The sequence below is a fragment of the Curcuma longa genome, chromosome 2 (genome assembly GCF_044706935.1).
Source record: "Curcuma longa cultivar G26 ecotype Majalengka, Jawa Barat chromosome 2, ITB_CL_G26_1.1, whole genome shotgun sequence".
Classification (NCBI taxonomy): domain Eukaryota; kingdom Viridiplantae; phylum Streptophyta; class Magnoliopsida; order Zingiberales; family Zingiberaceae; genus Curcuma; species Curcuma longa.
The window spans coordinates 5445532-5467547 of record NC_133862.1 but is presented as its reverse complement, the minus strand read 5'-3'; the positions used below and the strand labels follow the sequence as shown (position 1 = coordinate 5467547).

The 22016-nt window shown below is 39.5% G+C and overlaps 3 protein-coding genes across 3 annotated transcripts; 1 reads left to right on the top strand and 2 right to left on the bottom strand.

Moving 5' to 3' along the window:
* Positions 1–1112: 1112 nt before the first annotated feature.
* On the bottom strand, positions 1113–1826 carry LOC141822127 (putative ripening-related protein 1). Its single transcript, XM_074709555.1, has one exon. It carries the CDS (start codon positions 1780–1782, stop codon positions 1138–1140), a length of 645 nt encoding a protein of 214 aa, XP_074565656.1. The 5' UTR covers positions 1783–1826; the 3' UTR covers positions 1113–1137.
* Positions 1827–6147: 4321 nt separating this feature from the next.
* Positions 6148–8234, bottom strand: LOC141821473 (uncharacterized). The gene has a single exon (XM_074708895.1). It carries the CDS (start codon positions 8232–8234, stop codon positions 6159–6161), a length of 2076 nt encoding a protein of 691 aa, XP_074564996.1. The 3' UTR covers positions 6148–6158.
* Positions 8235–13065: 4831 nt separating this feature from the next.
* On the top strand, positions 13066–17145 carry LOC141822148 (plasma membrane ATPase-like). Its single transcript, XM_074709580.1, has 13 exons — positions 13066–13116; positions 13205–13324; positions 13450–13548; positions 13663–13800; positions 13875–14516; positions 14639–14758; positions 14888–15010; positions 15108–15519; positions 15606–16120; positions 16204–16377; positions 16493–16675; positions 16774–16955; positions 17049–17145. Exons 1-13 carry the CDS (start codon positions 13066–13068, stop codon positions 17143–17145), a joined length of 2856 nt encoding a protein of 951 aa, XP_074565681.1.
* The last annotated feature ends 4871 nt before the right edge of the window (positions 17146–22016 follow it).

Here is a 22016-nt window from a genome sequence, read left to right as displayed (position 1 = left end):
ATATTCTAAAACCGTATTCTTTTGTAATTATTTTCTATTCCTCTTAGTTGATAATCTTTTACTTTTTATATATAATCTTAATATTAATAAACTAGGGTTATTTCTCATTTCTAATATCCCATCTTTTGGTGCTCTAACCATGGTTTTGATGGTTTTAGTGGATGTTTATGAAGACGTTTCTTTTGATTAGCCTCTGGTGTAATAACTAAAACAGGGATCAGGATGGTTGAAGGCTTTTTTGCTCTGCTTGATTCTGTTTTAAATCTGTTTCTATCTTCGATATTTGTACAGACTAGGCTTCCCATCTTTGTTGAATTGAATTCTCCAAAGTTAAAATACATTAATGTGTACATCTTTACAAAAGGAACCAGGAGAAGAAAAAAGGTGTGGACAAAAGAAGGTAAGTATTGGTTATCTATTAAGCATCCGTAATATTTTATATAGAGTAAGATGTCGAGGTAGCGAGACACCACTGGAGCAAGCAACGCAAAAACCCCTTTGTACTTGCTGCTGCAATATGATTAGAGTCTATTCCATCAGTGGCAAATGGATGAAATCTTTTATTGCCTACATTTTAGTCAGTCAGTAATTTATGGTAGAAGAAAGAAGTGTGTGATCAGACAAAGGTCGAGGACTGTACTGGCCAATTTCTATATGTAAAACTGTTAATACATCATTTTAAAGATCAAAGCATGTCTTGCATAGACTGAATACAAGCAGCCAGCCCCCGGAGCATAGCTGAGTTGAGTGGTTTGGTACTATGATTCTATGAACGGTAACAGAGTTGCAGAAGAAGGCAAGGGTTCGAAAAGTCCTGGCGAAGTCAGGCAACACCCTCCTACGTCGTGACCATCATTCACCCGGTTTGACTAGCTCACTGCAGAGAAGTCTTCCTCCAACTGTTTACCACAAATGGTCAGGAGGCCGATCATAGTGGAGGCCGCATCCCAACGTGACGGAACCCAGTCAAGACGGGTTTTACCTTTTTTGTTCATCCTTCAAGCATGAAGAAAAGAATACAAGCAGCCAGGTTCTAACTTTGTTCAGCTAAATCAAGATTGTCTCATGTGTAAGGTTGATTCTTCGAGGAGAGAGTTTAAATGAGTGTTCATGTTCCTTCATTGTTTAGTTAAAGCATTACATTTCAAGGCACTGCCTAATATTGTTTATTTGAGACTTAATAATTAAGTTCACACATATATATGATGCAGGAACGGAGCTAGGGTTCTCATCCGACCAAGTGATGGGATTCACTCCCAAGTCTTGACTGAGTCCCAGTGCATCCCACACCGCCGGAGACGCGTTGACGATGTTGTTGTCGCACGGCGGCTGGAAGTCATGCGTGCTGTCGCAGCCGTTAACCGAGTCGCACTCGTCCACCACCTCGGCCACCACCGACCGCCCGTTGGCGCTGATACTGATGTTCTTGTGGCATCGGCTGCCGCCGTCGTACCACCCCGTTGACAGCGCCACGATCATCTCCTTGTTGCTGTGGTATCTGCCGTCGCACGCCGACTGGGCTCCCCCGTCGCCGCCCTCCTCGAAGGAGTTGAGGGTCAGCGTGGCGCGGGTGCTGCCGGTGACCTGCGGCGAGCAGTGGTACTGCGGGTAACTCTGGCCGGCCTCGCAGCACTCGGAGTCGAAGCCACGGTTGCAGTGGCCGGCGGTGCCCCGGAGGTAGCCGCTGACCTGGCAGTCGTCATCGCTCAGCAGGCGTTGAGAGTTCGCCGTGGTGATCAGAACCGTAACCATGAGAGCAAGAAGAAGAGGCAGTGGAGTCATTTGAGGTTTTGCAATGGTGAAACAATCGATCTTCTGCCAGAGAAAGATTTATGGTTTTGGATGAATAGAGAGCAAGGTGGCTTGATATAGAAATCAAAGGGTGGGTAAAATTAAAATAGAAAAAAAATAAGCGTCGATAATCGATTCCAACAGACCAGTTTTGCTCACAAATCTCATCACGTAACATAAGAGTAGTATATTTTTAATTAAAAATGATACACTATATAAGAAATATAGTATAAAAATATAATAATAACATATTACATTGCATTTTAATATGTGATCTTCATTTGTCATATTAAAATTTTCACGTATTATATGCTCATTTTTAAGATCAATGCAAGGCGAGAACTAAATGTTCTAAGGCTAATTGGAAGCAAACAATCGAACTGATACACATGTGTACGTACATGTCTACAATCTAATGCCGTGCGATTGTGGGCGACCGCAAGTCGGGAGCGGCCCCACGTGATCCATGAGCAACCACGGTCAACCTTCAAACGCGATGACGGCTCCGTCCTGTTCCGTGCTTGTACGACCGCAAGCTGGGACAGCCTTGCGTGGTTGCAAGTTGTGAGTTGTCCCACGTGATCATTACAATGGTCAAACGACCACGTGATCATTACAATGGTCAAACAGATCGAAACAGATGAATCCATTAAAATTTCATCACATAATAGAACCTAGTGGATCATAATTAAAAATCTCTAATCCAATTTAATTTAAAATAAATTATAAATTAAATATATCAAAAATCTATTAAAAAATAAAAAATTATTAAAAATTTTAAATTTAGATTACTGTTTAAATTAGTTAAGTTGAAAATTTTAAATTAAATTACAATTTAAACGGATCAAATTTATTAAATTTTTTATTTTTATTTTTATTTTTTTTTTAAAAAATAAAATTTTTCAACTTCCGGACCAACCCAATTTCGCCACGAATCAATCCACGTGGATTGTGGACCTAGACAAATTAGGCTATTTGAATCCATCTTAAAATATTTAATCTAATTCATCTAAATTATTTAATAAGACGGATCAATTCAACTTATCTCATCTAAATTGACAAGTATAATGACCACCTCGCACGGCCGTAAGCCATGAGCAACCGAGCATGCAGTCGCAAGCTTCTATCTCATATTTGTTTTCTTTATTTTCTTTTTTTAAGGAATTTTTCCCTTTATTTTTTTAATTCCTTTTCCCTTTTTCCTAGGAATTATTTTCAGCCTTAGATTTATTTTTTGTGTCAGTATGGTTGCCGATTTATTAACCAAAAATATACATACATTAGGACTGTCTTGGTTATGAACTAGGTTGTTAGTTGAAGGCCATTGTGTAATTGAAGGGGAAATATAATGTATATTTCGGTTTAAGTACTTTAAACAGTAGTCTATCACCACAAAGTTAAACTCTCTAATGTACCACAAGTTATAATAGATAAGCAGCCAAAAGGATAAGTAATTCTTTTTTTTTTGGTGGATATATATATATATATATATATATATATATATATATATATATATATATATATATATATATATATATATATATATATATATATATATATATATATACATCCCTTTCTCAAAGAAAATTAGAGTTTCTTAACATCTACAAGGAAGATGACAACAATTTCTTAGGGTTGAAGCTTCGAACCCTTCCTACACACTGGCCCAGGAAAATTCAGATCTTGACTTGGTCACCCTTGGCTCCGCCTTAATTATGCGGTGTTATGCGAGTGATGATAAAATGGCCTGAACTTCTTGTACTCGGAAGAAAATATAGGTCTAAACTTAGTTATTGTTTTGGGCGAAAAGTAAACCTTGTGATGAGAATTGCAGCACCACTCCATTCTAGAAGAGGTTGACAGGAACCAGTCGGAGGAAGACTTGTCTACAGTCAAACGGGTGAAAGATATTTGGAAACCACAGGATCCAAAACATATAGCAATTCGAGCATGGATGCTTTTTGGACTTCTAGATATGGTTTGTATGTATATTCCACAATCTAATTGTCGAGATGATAGAGATGTTATGAATTGAAATTATAAAAAATCAATTTAGATTTATTTGTCAAAATAATTTGAATTGATAATCTCAAACAGTCAGACTGAATTGGTTATACCGATCTTTTAGATTGTCCAAAGCAGTGTTCTTGGATAGAAAGACGATTGCTGGAGCACCAAGTGTCGCGAGGTTGAAGCAGCCGAGTTGCCGACTGCCCAGAGTCGAGTCGTCTAAGGGTTGTGTTTCGGCTGGATGTCGTGGACGGTCAAACCACCTGTCAATAATCTGCCACCTCAACGATGTGGATCTCGTGGGGGAGGGAGCCTGAGGAAAAGAAGCTGAGCATAGAGGTTAGCAGGGTGTCGAGGATTCCCAGTAACCCACTCTGATGCTCAAATTAGCAAGGAGCAAAAGAAGAAATGAGGAAGATGAAGTATATAAAGTAGCTGGAATTGAGAGAGAGACTTTCATATATACCTGCAGGGGAGCTTATATAATCACCAAAAGGAACATTCCTGTTGATACGAGGGCAGGCTGCTATTGTGTCTGAGGAGACATATTCTGTGAATTACTGACAAGTAAGCCGATAATATAGTATCTAGGGAACCGAGTCTGTAATCCTTGTAACCACCTGGCTCGGCCGTGCCAATTACCCTTGCCTTTTAGTCGTAGGCAGAGACACGACAGGATCTAGGGAACCAGGCCTAACAACTTAATAACCGTCCTGATCCTTTGGCAGAGTTCGCACGTTTGGTTACTTATTATGTCGTCTTCTGTTACTGAGCATGGTCAAGTGGGACCAAGTTGGAATCAGGTAGGGTGGTCGAGTTTATTGAGGCTGAGAGACCAGGATGGTTGAAGTTAGAGTGGCCGAGGTCGAGTGACCGAGATGGCCAGACTGACCACAATCGAGGCCGAATGACTAAGGAGGTCGGATTGGTCGAGAGCGAGGTGGAGTGACCACGGAAAGCCGGATTGGCCGAGAGCGAGGCGGAGTGATCGAGGAAGCCGGATTGGCCGAGAGCGAGGCAGAGTGACCGAGGAAGCCAGATTGGCCGAGGTCGAGTGACCGAAGGGGTTAGATCGGGGTGCTGGGTCGGTCCGACAGTTGACCCATTGGGCTGAATGCCACTTGGAGTTCGCCGTATCAAATTGTATACCGTACCATATTGAATTTTTTAATACCATGCCATACTAAAAATTTCAGTATAAAGAAAATATAAATCGATATTGTATCAAAATTTTGATATATTGAAACTTTGATATACTGAATTTTCGATATGGTATAAATTTTATATCGTTCATATTAAAATTTCGATATCGGTATGGTATATACCATACCGAAATATTAAATCTCATATCGATATCAATACTGAAAAGTTTGGTATAATATAATACCATACGAAAATTTTTGGTATACCATTAATTCAATATATGTTTGGTATATATTAGTATGATATGCACAAATATTGAAAATTTTGATATTTTTCCAACCCCTAGAGTCGTCGATTGTGGAGCTTCCAATTGAACTTTCAAAGTCTAAATGGGATGCCGTTGGTTGAATGCTTCCGAGTGATCCCAAATGTCGCGAGGTCCGAGCTAACGATGACAAAGATAAGTCTAGGATATTAATTAAAAATTAATTTCTTATTGATGACTCAATATATATAGTAAATGAATTAAATGTATTTGGTGTTGGGCTATGTAAAACTCAATATAGAATTAAATAAATAAATTTAAATAATTTGTTAAATTAAATAATAAACTTGAATACCTGTATATTTAAAATTAATGTTCATTAAAAAACTATTGTGAACAATATCATTTCATCAAATTTATAAATATATATATATATATATAAATAAACCAGGACTTAACCCAGATTTTCTTAATCAAACAAGGTTGTATACTATAAATCTTGATTTGCCTTGATTTGTTTACATCGATCTCTATGTACATTTTTATTTTTAAGACATAAATGAGTTGGTTAATTAGTATGGGAGTAACTTATTAAAGTGGACAAGGATCGAATCTTGATGAAGCCGAGACAATGTCTCTTCTGTAGTAATTAATTGTAGTTTTTTTATTTACCTTCTTACATATAATCATGGAATCGATTATGTAAAACCATTGAGTGGTGGATTATATTTTTTTTGCAAAGTGTTTGCATCGAACAAAAACATATGCATGCATATATAGCCAAAAAAAAAAAAAAAACCACACGTACACCACGTAGATATTTATTAATTTAGCAGTTCATACTTATTGAAAGATACATATTCTCCACACAGTAGAATACTTACCACTACACCATCTTAATTTTCTTAACTGAAAACAAACAAACAAACAATCCAACTGATACACATGCTCACACATCATTAATATTGGTAGTAGCCATTAATGGCTGCTTAAGAATTCCTGCATGGAACAGAAGAATCCACACCTGCGTGATAAACTCTCCTCCATCTTCAAGTTTCTTCAAGTGTGCATTAGGGTTATCAGTCGGAGCGAGATACAACAACAATTCTGCCCACAATTCTGCTAGCACCTTCCATCTTTCATATAAGCTTATCGATCCAAGCTGTCTTCCCAATCTCGATCCCATCTCAATGACAGTTTCTTCACGCCGATCACCCCCCACCTGCTGGTTCATCCGGCCATATTTGTCCCTCCGTGTTTTGGCTCCTCCCATGAACTTCCTCGTCTCACGCACTATTTTCTTGTGCACAAGCTTTGCATCGTGCCTAGCACTGATCGGCAATAGATCTGGGGCAGAAACCAACAAGTGAGCACAATACTTCGACAATGCATTTGCAGTCAGTTTGTTGCGTCGCAGCATCTCCTCTGTCGGAGCACTACTCTTCTCTGATGGATCGCCTTTCATCAGCTCACAGTAGTGCGTGGCGATGTGCCAAACCATTATGGTGTGGAGGAGAGTAGGAAGCTTGCACGCCCAGCCCAAAGCTTCACTAACCCCATTCCTCTGCAGAGATGATCCGCCAGTAGACAGGTTCCCTCGACTTTCACGGAGGGAAGTAGCAATCGCCGTCTTCACTTCGGGTGGAAGCTTGACACACGAGGACCTGGAGGCGTCGAGGAGCGAGTGCTGGCCAATGTCACTGCACAGAGCTTGTGAAAAAGTGGGCGTGCAGATGAACCTGAGCATTTTGGATAGAGAAACATGTTTGAGAAGCCAAGAGCCTTGGACATGGCCGCATACCAGCATCACCTTTGCCCAGTCGGAGAATAAATAAGTGAGGAATTCAATGACCTCCATGGCCAGGATCATGCCCAGGAGAAGGTAGGTGATATTGAGATCGACGTTGTGTTTCCCCACGTAATTCACCATCTCATCTGGTGGGGGATGGTGGTAGTCGTGGTAAACTACCTTGCTGAGCCACCCCATGACGCCGAGAACGGAGACGCATATGATGAAGTTAGCAGTTGGGAATCCGCCGCCGAAGATGATGGGGTACTTGGTGTGGACGATGTCTCTAAGGAACCCTAGCTCAGCCTTCACCACTGCGAAGGCTCTGTCCCCGTCGTCGTCCTCTGCTAGGATCCCGCGAAACACCAAGTCGCGAGTCTTCGGTCGCTCAGACTCGGCCACCGGGGAACGAGCAAAACTTCGCCGTAGCAGCTTGAACAAGGCGAAGGAGAGGCACAGGTCTTTGAGCCGGTCACTTCCCGGGCTGAGCAAGCCGGTCTTGCATCGCCAGATCTTGTCGACGGTTACGAGTCTTTGGTTCTCTACGTCGATGCGCACCTGATAATCGCCGCTGATGTTGAACTTGGCCGCTGCTTCTCCGTGCACGAGGTACTTGTACCCTTGCAGAGTGGCTGCGTCCACCTCGTCCGGCGAGCTCAGCGTATGCTCGTACTGCATGTAGTCGGAGACGACGTCGACCATGTTCGTCCCATAGGCTCGCCTGGCAGAGACGAAGCTCAACCACCGCTCTGCCATCTTTAACGTGATTAAGGTCCAAAGAACCCAGAGGTGAACGCGGAACTTGGACCCGTTGGAGAAAAACCCGATGAAGAGACCGACGATGAGGTTGTTGACGAAGAACATGGAGTACATCGTCTTTGCGGTTTGGGGGTTAGAGAGGCTATAGCCGGAGATGCAACCGGCGGACTCGAAGCCGATTAAGAGGAGCACCGCCCAGAGGAAGTAAAGGTCGTTCCGGAAGGGAAAGACGAGGACGAGATAGAGCGATTGATTTAAGAGATATACGAGGGGCTCATCCATGATCTTGAGTAAGAAATGAATGAACCTATTTTTGTGCCACAATCGATTCTGACAGGCTGCGATGAGGAAAGTCAACGTCAGGAACAAAGCGATGGCGCAGGTGAACGTTTCCAAGAGGATTTGCTGGTCGTGAGCAGGAAGATCGTCGGTAGTATTGGTGGCGGTGCTGCTGCCATCGTTGCTACAATTATCCATCGTCTTCACTCAACTCTCTGAAAGATAATTTTGTGTTTCAGTATGAGTTTGAGGATGCCCCCTTGCAGCATGAATGGTTGCCAATTTATAAACCGAGAAAATACACATTGGGACAGTCCTGTCCTGTCCTGGTTATGAACTAGGGTGTTAGTTGAAGGCCATTTCTGCAATTGATGGGGAAATAAAATGTATATTTTAGTTTAAATAGTTTAAACACTCTATGATCACCACGATTTAAAAACTCTCAAACTCTGTCAGCATCACTAGATTGAATATCTCTTAAATAAAGACTGTAACCTTTCTTAGTTAGTAGTTGACCTTTAGATAGAATTTGACATTTGATGTAGGACAAAAAAGTTCGTTGAGAAAATAAAAAATTTACAAAATGTCTCATGTCTGTCCTCCTTTATCATCTTCCTATATAATAAAAGGATAATATATAAGTATTCTAACTAACACATTCCATTTTGTTTGACTTGTACAATTTTATGATTGTTATCTAAAGAGCACTATTACCTTGTTGTTGGTTCTTAATAACACTTTAATTATTTTCTCTCCACATGACATGGAACGTTAATAATTTCTCATAGATGACGTGGAGGGAAGATTTGTACGGATGCTCCAGGGATCTTGCCACATGTTTTTTAAATATTCTTTTAGATGTTATTAACGAGCAGAGCAACGTTGATAGGGTGCTCTAAAGAGTACCCCTATTATCTTTTTGTTGGTTCTTAATCCCACAACTCTTAATTATTTTCTTTTTTAGCTCCAGTTGTTGTGTCTAGAGAATTTATGTGGTAAGTGTGTCAGGAAGATTTGTAGGAGCTCCTAGAATCTTGCCGTGCGACTTCTGGAAAACACTCTTGGTTGGGGAGAGGTCCAACTTTTCCCTCAGCCTCCACCTTGATAGGGTACTTTTTTTTTAGAAGGTGGCCCCTTAACAATGTAGCTTCGTCGGCGGTGTATCACGACCAGTTCTCCTCTGCAATTTGGTTTACGACTTTTACACAGTCCATGCTCTCGGGCTCCTCGAACTGACCATCTGTTGATCCTAGATGCTTTGCCCATGCAGTGAGTCAGATTCGAAATCTTCAATGGATAAAGATGAAGAAGCTTATCTGGTAAGAAAAATAAAAAAATTATTTTTTTAACAACTTTGATAAAAAAAAACCGACCTCAAGATTGTTAAGAATAAAGGAGAAAAGAATAATAAGGTTGATGAGGAAGATTACATCAAGAATAACTGTCTCAAATTTAAGAAGATAATCAAAGAAAAAGGTAAAAAAAATGAAGCTCAAACAAAAGAATCTAAAAGCAATTTAGGATGATTCTTAAGAAGATTCATAATCAGAACAAATAGTGAAGTTTGCATTGATGCCAATGCAAGAAGAAGAGTCAGAAGTGGGATCAAGTAACAAAAGCAATAGTGCAAGGGAATCCTCAACCGACGAATCTGAAACGATAAGTGAGGTACATAACTTACCTTTTGATCAACTTTATAATGCAATTAAAATGTTATCTAGGTCATTATATAAAGTTAGAAAGAAATACATGAAATTAAAAAGAATAAATCTTAAGTTAGAAAATAAATTTTTTAGTACACATCCTAAAGAAGAATATAAAAAATTTTAAACTAAGAGATCAGGTAGTTTTTCAATATCATCCTTAAAAAAATTTTCTACTGGTTCAGATAAATTGTATAAATGAACAAAATATAATTATTAAAATTTCAAGGGTTAAATTAGAAAAGTATCAAAATAGTTCATTTTAAAAAAAAAATTCTAAATCTTAAACTCTAAATATAATAGGTTTAAATTTACTTTGAGTTCTAAAATCAATTTTAACTATTTAAATTTTTTTTAATAGAATAGTCTATTAAGAAAATTTTTTCCTTTTAGTTTATGGTGACTCCATATTTTAAAATAATTCTTTAGAATATTCTGTATGAAATTTTTATAAAAATTATTTTGCTATGAAAATATTATATGTTTTCTATCAACACATAAAATTTTAAAATTTTTGAACGATTGAATATTTTTTAATAATTATAAAAAAATCATGTATTTTGAAATTAATAAATTAATTAAAATAAATTTTTAATGAAAATTAATTTTTCATGATTAAGAATATTATGCTCTATATATGATAAACATTTTAAAAATCTTTATGATTTGAATAATTAGTATCAAATTTTTTTTTAAAATTTTAGTTTTTTTACTATTGTAAAAGGGAAGTAATAGAAAATTAAAAATTAAACATAAATTAAATATAAATACAAGGGGAGTGAGAATATTTTTATTGCATTACGCTTATTTATTTATTTATTATTATTATTAGTAATTTATCTTAATTTTAAACTTAGTTTGATCACAAAGAGATTGTTAGTACGTACATAGTAGAGTTTTAATATGTGGTCAATAAATTTGAAATTTGATCCTTATTATATTTGATGTGTGTGTCTAAGTATATAGAAACTTAGGAAGAACACACATGTTTCAGATGACAAACCTTAGCAGAAGACGTAGGCTAGCGAGAAAGAGCATTGGGAAAGGAGCCAACGAGCTCGATCGGTGCATCCGAGATACGAGGAGCTCGATGCATTCGAGATACAAGAAGTTAGAAAGAAGACTATGCAAGATGACAAAGTAGAACGGAAGAGGAAAATGGTCAACACATGAAGTTGACCATTTCAAGCATTTGGAATTGTTCCAGGTTCCCGAACTCGATAGACTCTAGGTGTTTGGATCCATTCCAAGTGCCCTATACTTTAGGTGCCCAGATTTATTTCGAACGCCCAGATATCCATTCCAGGTCAGCATGAGTCGTTGTCGATACGGATCAAGATGGAGTTCACGTCAATAGAATCTAGACGCTCCAGATCGTTTTCAAACGCTTGGATCGTAAAGAATCATCTAAAATCGTTAACAGATCGTTGTCAGAGTAGATTAGATTTGACAGATCTAAACATCCGAAAAGCTTTAGGCATTAAAATTTTTTCCCAATTGTCCCATCATCCTATGGATAAATCCTGAAAATATGAGTAGCTTGGCGTCGATAGTCGATCCCAACAGAACAGTTTTGCCTCACAAATCTCAACACATAACATAAGGGTGGTATACTTTTAATATAATGCAAGGCGAGCGAACCCAAAAAAAAAAAAAAGACAAGGCTAATTGGAAGCAAACAATCGAACTGATAAGCATGTGCAGCTAGGGGTGTAAACGAGCCAAGCTGCTCACGAGCTATTCGAGTCTCGGCTCGAAAAAAAGTTCGTTTGAGTTCGTTCGATTAAGTTAACGAGCCGAGCTCGAGCCTGATTTCGAGCTCGAAAATATTATCGAGTCGAGCTCGAGCTTAATAGTATTTGGTTCGTGAGCTCGCGAACATGTTCGTTTAAAGGCTCACGAACGTGTTCGCGAACATGTTCGTTTAAGGCTCACGAACGTGTTTGTTAAGAGATTCGCGAATATATATATATATATATATATATATATATATATATATATATATTACATGAATTATAAATATTATATATTAACGAGCCAAGTTCGAACTAAGCTCGTTTAACTTTTAAACGAGCTATTTTCGAACCAAGCTCGAACTGAATTCATTTAACTTTAAAACGAGCCTTTTTCGAGCCGAGCTCGAGCCGTTCACGAACTATTTAATTTCATTACGAGCCGAGCTCGAGCTTAAGAATTAAAGCTCGAATCGAACTCGAGCCGAACTCGAGCTTAGGAAAAACGAACCGAGCTCGAGCTCGAGCCTCTTACTGTTCGGCTCAGCTCGGTTCGATTACACCCCTAAAGTACCCAGCTATCAACAGATTTGACGTGTCTTTACCGTAGTCGTTACTACGGACTAGATAGGCCATTTTGGTAGGCCTATTCACCCTCATAAGTTTTTTAACAAAACCTCAGCCATCAACAGATTTGGGACGTCATTACCGCGAGCTGTTTGCTGTGGACTAGATGGATTTAAAGGGGTACATCCATGCACCCAAAATCGGTATATTGATTGTAAATATTTCTAGATTTCGATGGCTTGTTTAGTGAAGCATTTTCAGAAAGAAAAAGCAAGTAGGGTGCCTTTTTAATGTTAAAATCAAAATGAAATTTTTTAAAACAATTTTATATAAAAATATCCTCATGATTTAAATTAGTATTAAAAGCTGGCTGGGAGCGACCTAAAAACAATAACAGAAAAAATTTAATTAAAAAAACAATTTAGTTTTTTATAAAATATCTCTAATGATCTAATTAACACAAGTAGGTAGCCTTTCTAATTATCCAATCAAAATAGATAAAGTGATCTTCTCCTTTGTACATAAAATCACATAATCAGTAATTTCTTTGTTGGTGAGAAATATTAGCTTGGATTACTATTATTGAAACGGTAGGGTAATAGTAATACTAGCATTTCTATTAATATGATTACTATTATTGAAACGTGATAATACAATCTCGTGAGGGATATTATTATGGGATTACTATAAATTTGCAGTGGCTTAGCTTTTGCCATGCTCCCTCCGACCACGCGACGCTCTACATGTCATCGCATGGATTCCTCGCACGCCCATAAATACCTCCCTCCCACCTTAACAATGAAAGAATAAAAAAGAAAAGAAAAATCCGAGAGTAGCCGCCTCCTCTCCGCGCCCTGTGCGTGTGAGAGAGAGGGATAGTAAGATTCAATTATTGCATAATAGGCCGGCACTCAAGGCTCTCCTCATCCTTTACTTCAATTGAATTTGCAAGCAGCTTTGTTTTGTAATAATCTTGTGCATGAGAGTTTAATTTGAAGGAAAAATTCAGTCATCGGCTCATATCCAATGGCCACGGAAGGAGGATTGGAGCAGATCAAGAATGAAACCGTGGATCTGGTAACTGAGTCGCTCGATCATCGATTTGATTCGTTAAAATTTTGTTCATGTGCATTCGATCGATTTCGCTATTGATTTGCGTGTTCAGGAGAGCATTCCAGTGGATGAGGTATTTAAGCAACTGAAATGTAGCCCAGAGGGGCTCACCTCCGCAGAAGGGGAGAAGCGACTGCAAATATTTGGACCCAATAAGCTCGAGGAGAAAAAGGTTCTCTTTTCCTATTCGTTTGCAGAGTTTTAGGTCAATGCATTTTTCCCGGATTAAACGATATGATTGGCCTTTAATTATTGAAACTGAATTATATATGAAATTAATTAATAACATTGTGTCAGGAAAGCAAGTTTCTCAAGTTCTTAGGGTTCATGTGGAATCCGCTCTCGTGGGTGATGGAGTGTGCTGCCATTATGGCCATTGTTTTGGACAATGGAGGGGTAATAAATTGAAAGGCTCAAGGCTGCCTCCTAAATAAGACAGATATATGCATTAAAACTTTACCATGAAATTAGCTACAATTTTAAATATTGTGATCGTGTAAAACATTGCAGGGTGAAGCACCGGATTGGCAAGACTTTATCGGCATCGTGGTGCTCCTCTTCATCAACTCCACCATCAGCTTCATCGAGGAGAACAACGCCGGCAATGCCGCCGCTGCACTCATGGCTGGCCTCGCTCCCAAAACCAAGGTTATATATTATTGAAAAATTTGTCTTATTGTTCTTAGGCAGATCCTCAAGAGTGGGGTTGCGTTTTGGCGCAGGTGCTGAGGGATGGCAAATGGTCAGAGCAGGAGGCCGCCATCCTCGTCCCCGGCGACATTATCAGCATCAAGTTAGGTGACATAATCCCCGCCGACGCCCGGCTGCTGGAAGGTGACCCTCTTAAGATCGACCAGTCCGCCCTCACCGGAGAGTCCCTCCCAGTCACCAAACACCCTGGAGGCGAGGTGTTCTCTGGATCCACCTGCAAGCAGGGAGAAATCGAGGCTGTCGTCATTGCTACAGGCGTGCACACCTTTTTCGGCAAGGCGGCTCACCTCGTCGATAGCACCAACAACGTCGGCCATTTCCAGAAGGTGCTCACCGCCATCGGCAACTTCTGCATCTGCTCCATCGCCGTTGGCATGGTCATCGAAATCATCGTCATGTACCCGATCCAGCACCGTCGTTACCGTGACGGCATCGACAACCTCCTCGTTCTGCTCATTGGTGGAATCCCCATCGCCATGCCCACAGTGCTGTCGGTCACCATGGCCATTGGGTCCCACCGGCTGTCGGAGCAAGGGGCTATCACCAAGAGAATGACCGCCATCGAGGAGATGGCTGGCATGGATGTGCTCTGCAGCGACAAGACCGGAACACTCACACTCAATAAGCTCACCGTGGACAGCAACCTCATCGAGGTATATATATAATGCCTCAGCCAAAACATAATTTGTCGTTCTTAGAATTGCATGATCATATTAATTCAAACAATAAAAAAACACAAATTTGGTTCTTACATAATGTGATCGGTTTGTTTTAGGTATTTTCCGATGACGTGGATAAGGATATGGTGATCCTGCATGCTGCTAGGGCTTCGAGAGTGGAGAATCAGGACGCGATAGATGCTTCCATTGTCAACATGTTGGCTGACCCCAAGGAGGTACTTTTGATTGCGTCTTATGCAGCTACTATATATGCTCTGTTTCGTCAGGGAACTAAAATTCTCCACTAAACTTGGTCATCTCCTTCATACAATTCTTGATGATTTTCATAATCCTTCTGTTTGCAGGCTCGTGCAGATATCAATGAAGTTCACTTCCTGCCATTTAATCCGGTTGACAAGCGGACTGCAAACACCTACATTGACTCCAATGGCAAATGGCACAGATCGAGCAAGGGAGCACCTGAACAAGTACACTCCACTGCCTTCCATCTTTTGCTTATAGATTAGGATCGAGCCAGAACTTTATTTTTATATAGTAACCAACACACGGTTGTCTACGTTGCAGATCATTGACCTATGCAATCTGAACGACGCGATGAAGAAGAAGGTCCACGACGCGATCAACAAGTTCGCGGACCGCGGCCTTCGCTCTCTCGGCGTCGCCAGGCAGGAGGTTCCTGAAGCTAGCAAGGAGAGCGCGGGTGGACCATGGCAATTCATGGGCCTCTTGCCCCTCTTTGACCCCCCAAGACACGACAGCGCTGAGACCATACGCCGCGCTCTTAACCTCGGCGTCAACGTGAAGATGATCACCGGCGACCAGCTCGCTATTGGCAAGGAAACAGGGCGCAGGCTTGGCATGGGAACTAACATGTACCCATCCTCCACCCTTCTCGGAGACAAGAACAGCGAAGTTAGTGGAGTCAACATCGACGAGCTCATTGAGAAAGCTGATGGCTTTGCCGGAGTCTTCCCAGGTAATTAATTCAGAGTTCGCCAATTGTTGGAAATAATTAAATACTGCAAAATAGAACTGGTGCCAGATTACATTTCTCTGTCGCAGAGCACAAGTACGAGATCGTGAAGAGGCTGCAGGATAGGAAGCACATATGCGGAATGACCGGTGACGGCGTGAACGACGCGCCAGCTCTGAAGAAGGCCGACATCGGCATTGCGGTGGCGGACGCGACAGACGCCGCTCGGAGCGCATCCGACATCGTGCTGACCGAACCAGGTTTGAGTGTGATCGTCAGCGCCGTGCTGACAAGCCGCGCCATCTTCCAGCGGATGAAGAACTACACAATCTACGCAGTGTCCATCACCATCCGTGTCGTCCTCGGCTTCTTGCTCATCGCACTCATATGGCGCTTCGATTTCTCCCCCTTCATGGTGCTCATCATTGCCATCCTCAACGATGGAACCATCATGACCATCTCCAAGGATCGAGTGAAGCCCTCCCCCTTGCCCGACTCATGGAAGCTCTGGGAAATCTTCGCCACCGGCATCGTCCTCGGTACCTACCTTGCCATAATGACAGTCGTCTTCTTCTACCTTGCCCATGACACAGACTTCTTCCCGGTGAGTATACACTTAGCCAACACCAAATTAATTTCATCTGCAGTTGCCTACTCTATTTCATGTTCTATATCAAAATTAAACAGGAAAAGTTTGGCGTGAGGGCGATCCGAGATAGCCCCCACGAGTTAATGGCAGCTCTGTATCTCCAAGTGAGCATCATCAGCCAAGCACTCATCTTCGTGACCAGGTCCAGGAGTTGGTCTTTCGTGGAACGCCCGGGTCTTCTCCTCGTGACTGCATTCCTTATTGCCCAACTAGTAATCCATCTTGCTCCTCCAATAAGTTTTGTATTGTTTTGTTTTTGTTTCCATCAATCAATATTCCTACGTACCAATTGATCACTGATGTCATCACGACCGCACAACTGATCAGTTGGCTACCGTAATCGCGGTGTATGCTTCATGGAGCTTTGCTAGGATCCAAGGAATGGGATGGGGATGGGCTGCAGTGATCTGGATCTACAGCTTGATTACCTACTTCCCGCTTGACATACTCAAGTTTATTATCCGCTACGCTCTTAGTGGCAAGGCCTGGGCCAACCTGCTCGACAACAAGGTAATTGACAATTTGGTTAAACAAAGAGAGGGTTTTTAAGCAAACCCGGTCGGGGATACTGGTCTTTACAATTAATCCATGCATCATGATGGATGCAGACTGCTTTCACCACGAAGAAGGATTACGGAAAGGAAGAGAGGGAGGCGCAATGGGCGACGGCACAACGCACCCTTCATGGCCTCAAGACAGCCAACACCTCCGAACTCTTCGGCGATGAGTGCAGCTACCGGGAGTTGTCGGAAATCGCGGAGCAGGCCAAGCGACGTGCCGAAGTTGCTCGGTAACCAATCTGTTTCAGGGCAACATTGAACATTGTGTGGTCGCGCTTTTGGACTATTGGAATTTAAATTTGAATCGCTGTTGTTTGATACAGACTAAGGGAGCTGCACACGCTGAAGGGGCACGTTGATTCTGTGGCGAAGCTGAAGGGGCTGGATATGGATAACATGCAGCAACACTACACTGTTTAAGTGATGTAGATGAGTTGCAAATATATAGAGTTGCAAGGGACATGGATGGTATAGTTTGTTTGCAATGTTATCACTACATGCTAGCTACTGGGAGGAGAATTTGAGCGGAAAAGGAAAATATTCTGAATGCACGTTTGCTTCAATGGAAGAAGTGTATTACAACATGAAATTTTGCTTAATATTGACGTAATGAAATTTTGCTTAATATCAGTATGCCATTGGCTGTGCATTTTTTGACAGTTTGATGTCAAAAATATTTCTATTCATGAAAACCATCTTGACAATGAAATCTAAACCAATCACCTTCCCTGCTTAGCTCAGAGAGCTAACCAAATATGTAAATTACATAGCGTCTTATGGTTTCAAACAACACGCGTGCGAAAATTAAATTTGACATGATTAGCTGTTGTGCACTGATGTGGATGTGTTTTATGCGATGTTTTATTTATATATTTTTTTCTTATTTGTTGTTACTCACATCAATCAAAATTAATTAATTATTTATTTATCAAATCCTTAATTATCATCTTAAGTGGTATAGAGAGGTCCAGATCGTCTCTCATCGACTCAATGACAGGATGTTATTCTAGAATTGGTGCAGGGGTTTTTATTGGTTGACTTTATTCATTCTTAACTATCTACAACTCTATTTATTCATAATTAAATCTCATAATTAACACAAGAATACTAAATATACAAGGTGCACATTCCTAATAATACATTTAATCAAACAACAACGCCTTTAAATTGTACAAATTAAACCACTAACAATATACAACTAAAGAACATGTCTACAATATCAAACAACAATTTACACATACCAAAACATGGTGACCAATACAATAACATGTATATACAACGTTGGCAAACCTAGTTCATGGGCTATACAAATGACTAAACAATAACATAATCAAACACTTGTACAAATCCACTTCCAAGAAACAACCGCATTCCACAATTTATACAATTTATACACTAAAGAATTGTACAACTCATTTACATGTTCAATGGCTTATTTATTAACACAAGTCATCATACAACATACATTATAAATCTTATATACAAATTCACATTACATCTAAATAACAATAACACACAAACAATTTACAAATCACATTTCTCAATTCACAAACATTATTCCAATCTACAATACAACACCATACTATACAAGAACAACCTTAACATGTACAACCATCATTATCCACAATCGGAAATCAATTCAACACAAGAATCATTTATAACACGAGTTCAACAATTAAACATGAATTCCACAATCTACAATACTTAGTTCGTGTGCACAAATCTAACAACAACAACTCAATCATATAGCCGGCTTCTCAACTATTCATGTACCCTTAAACAAACAACCATCTTAACCTTCAATTCACAACTCAACCAATTACATTCATCCACTCCACCGAAACCCAAACAACTTCATGTATCTAGAAATCCGAACCACACAACAAGTTAGAATTAGTGTTATCAATTTGGATTAAGTTAGAAATTAGGGTTAGAATGAATTAGGGTTAAGATTAGAACAAAGTTAGGTTAAATCAGTGAATTCATGGGGGTTTTTTATTCCAAGGTTAACAGAACAAAAGCTAAAAACAACCAGCTAAAAAAAGAAGAGTACTGAATTGAACATAACATCAAGCTAGGGTTAGGTTTTTCCTTCCCTTTCGGTTCAGAACAGGGGAAGAAGACAGTGTGGGTGGAAGGCCCGAATCAACACAGAGGGAAGCCAGATATCGGAAAGGAAATGGCACCGGTGGAGGTGGAATTCGCCGGAGAAGTCACCCACGGCGAATCGCGAACGGAAGCAGCGCAGGCGAAGGTCCTCAGCCTCAGTCTTTCATCCTTGCTGAAGTCACAGACAGAGAGTCAGAACAAAGAATGAAAAAACCCTTATCTTGCCTTTTTTCGGTGATTGTGGGGATGAACGACGGCCGACGGTGCTCTGCTGAAGTCACAAACAGGGCACCTAGGTGGACGCTCCACAAAAATCACAGACGGAATCCAACTATCGGTGCGTCAGTGAGGGTGGGTGGTCGGCGCTCGTCGCCTATCCAAGTCGCCGGCGCTGTCGGAGCTGATCGGGCGATCGGGGAAGGAGAAGAAAACGGGAGCTCGGCGGAGACGAAGAAGTAAGAAATCGCGCATGAGAAAAGCACAGTGAACCCTAGCGATCCGAGCCCCCTTCCTTCTGTGAACCAGCGAAGCCTTTTAACACAAGCGTGAACCGGTGATTGGAAATGGATTGGGTTGATTTCAATTGGACCGGATGTGATAGAGTGAAATTAGGCTTGAATCTGATTTGGTTTGGGCTGAATCCAAATTTAACTCTGATTGAACCGAATTAAAGCTGAGTCAAACCCATGCTGAGCCAAGTTGATTTTTCTTCCAATTTGGACCTCCAAATATGATTATCTTCACCTAATTTCCTGTCAAAATCAAATACATAAATTAATATCCATAAATTCCCATAAATTAATGAAAAAATTATAATAAAGATCAAAAATTCATCCACGATAAGGAATTAGCCCAAAATACAATTTATAATATGAAATATAACAAAAAATAGCCCAATATGATCTTAATAAACTCGGTAAAAATGCTTGTTATCAAATCCCCCACACTTATTCTTTCACGTCTCGTGAAAGTAAACTAACATACATTATTTTTCACCCTGCAATATCAATTAAATTAGAAAATTACAACAACTAGTTAAATAAGATTGTCAAATCTTAGAAACCCAAGCAATTCAGAATTCAATTCTTACATGGATCAACAAAATAGCAATTTCAATCCACCCAGAATAAACTGAAAATGATGACTAGAGAAAACCTCACAGGATAATAGTGTAGTCGCTCATCCTCATAATCATGTAAATAGTGGATCTATCTCAAGTTACTTATGGGTCATGTACTACCATAGGCTTGCTCTTCTTCTAATCTCCACCACTATCAAATGCACAAGGTTGCAAAATTCATAAAGGTTTATTAACGTTACAAAAGAATAATGAATAAGCGGATAAAATAATAATGAATTAGGGAAAGAAAATAATGTGTATAAGGAAAAAATGAATAAATAAAGAATACAAGTGGGAGAAATGAGAAACAATGAATTACTTTATAGATGAGTCAATGAATTCATGCCCAGTAAATATAAAACTAAACTAGTGTGGGGTAAGCTAATTAATAGTAAGAAAACAACTCCTATGATTCTCCTACACTCTCTCATGTCTACTATAAACTCAAGAGGAGCAATAGGAATTACAAAAACTTACTACCAACTATTCCAACAATTTCACCAACTCAATTTTTTATTTTTATTTTTATTTTTTTCTAATTTTTTTTGAATCTTTCTTTCTTTTTTTTCTATTTTTTTCTATTGTTTTTTTTTCAATTTTTTTACCTATCTACAAATGGACATAATAAAATAAAATAAATGAAATACCACAAAACAAAAATGAAATCCTATCTACAAACAAAATGATAGTTTGTCAATGGTGAACTCTCTAATCACATCCACATACTTAGGGGGTGTTTGGTTTAAGGTTCCTCAGATGTAAATGTTCCATTGAGCTTTCGAAATTTGTGCAATGGACAGATGATGAGTGTTTGGGTTTAAATGGTGAATGTACATATGGGGTTGGGGTAACTAGAAATTGGGGGTTGGCAAAAAGGACTTATGGAGGTCTTTTTTGCCAACCTGAAAGTTTAAATTACACATCTACCCTTGTGAAAAATATATAAGAATTTTTTAATTTTTTTAATAAGGATAAATAAGTAAATGGACATCTAAAATACAACTCAACCTCATATTCACCAAACACTCCATTTACATTTAACATTTTCTCAACCTTTTCTCAACCCCAACTATACATTTACATATTTTCAACCCCAACTTTCGTTGAAAAAATACAACTTAAAACCAAACACCTCCTTAAACTTTTATCCGTCCCGGGCAAAACTCTCATCTCAACATTCAAGGTTCCCAAATCCAATGGAAAAGAATGAAAGAGATGGCAAGGAAAAATTGATGATACATGGTAAATGAATTATTTGATAACCTATACTACCAAAAAGAATGAAAGAATAAAGAATAAAGGAATAATCTTCATTAAATTATGCAACCTCATGGTAATGCGGTCTCAACATAATCAGAGCAAGTTCTAGAGTAATATTTACTTCTGTTTTGCTTTTTTTCCTTCTTTTTTTTTTCAACTGATTTTTTTTAAACCTAGTCTAAAAATACAATGAAACAAAATAAAAATACAATCAAATAAAAATAAAAAACAAACAAAACAAAACTAATGGTCTGTCCATGGTGAACTATTTACACACACCCCCACACTTAAATTTTTATTCGTCCCGGGCAAAATCTCATCGCTGTCAAACTAATTCCGTTTAATATGTTCTAAAGCAAGAACAACACCAAGATCTAAATCATGCCAAGGATTGTTAGAATAAACGACAATAACACATACCTGGATTCATCATGAAAACGATTAATTATACCGTAGGAGAGGTTGCTGGCCTTCCTCAATCAAACCACCAGATGGCTCTAATAGTTCTCTTCCAATGATGGGATTGAAAAGAGTTAGGATGCCAATAAGGTTTGATCTCTCGGGGACCATAACCACAAAAGCCCTTTATATATACTATTCCAATAGGGTTCCCATTAAAACCCAAGAGCTCAAGAGTCTCTACCTATTAATTCCATACCGTTTAGGAATACCAAAAAACTCTTTTCTTAATTAGATCACATAATGTTTGGTATACCAAAAGCCTTAAACTATTAATTTAGCCTAGTGATTTAATCACACACACACACAAAACCCACATAAGTATTAGACTTGTATTTGCACA

Coding starts and splice junctions, on each gene's coding strand:
- LOC141821473 (XM_074708895.1), bottom strand. CDS start 8,234: ATGGATAATTGTAGCAACGATGGCAGCAGCACCGCCACCAATACTACC.
- LOC141822127 (XM_074709555.1), bottom strand. CDS start 1,782: ATGACTCCACTGCCTCTTCTTCTTGCTCTCATGGTTACGGTTCTGATC.
- LOC141822148 (XM_074709580.1), top strand. CDS start 13,066: ATGGCCACGGAAGGAGGATTGGAGCAGATCAAGAATGAAACCGTGGAT. Junction 15,520..15,605: donor CTTTGCCGGAGTCTTCCCAG/GTAATTAATTCA, acceptor TCTCTGTCGCAG/AGCACAAGTACGAGATCGTG. Junction 16,956..17,048: donor CGACGTGCCGAAGTTGCTCG/GTAACCAATCTG, acceptor TGTTTGATACAG/ACTAAGGGAGCTGCACACGC.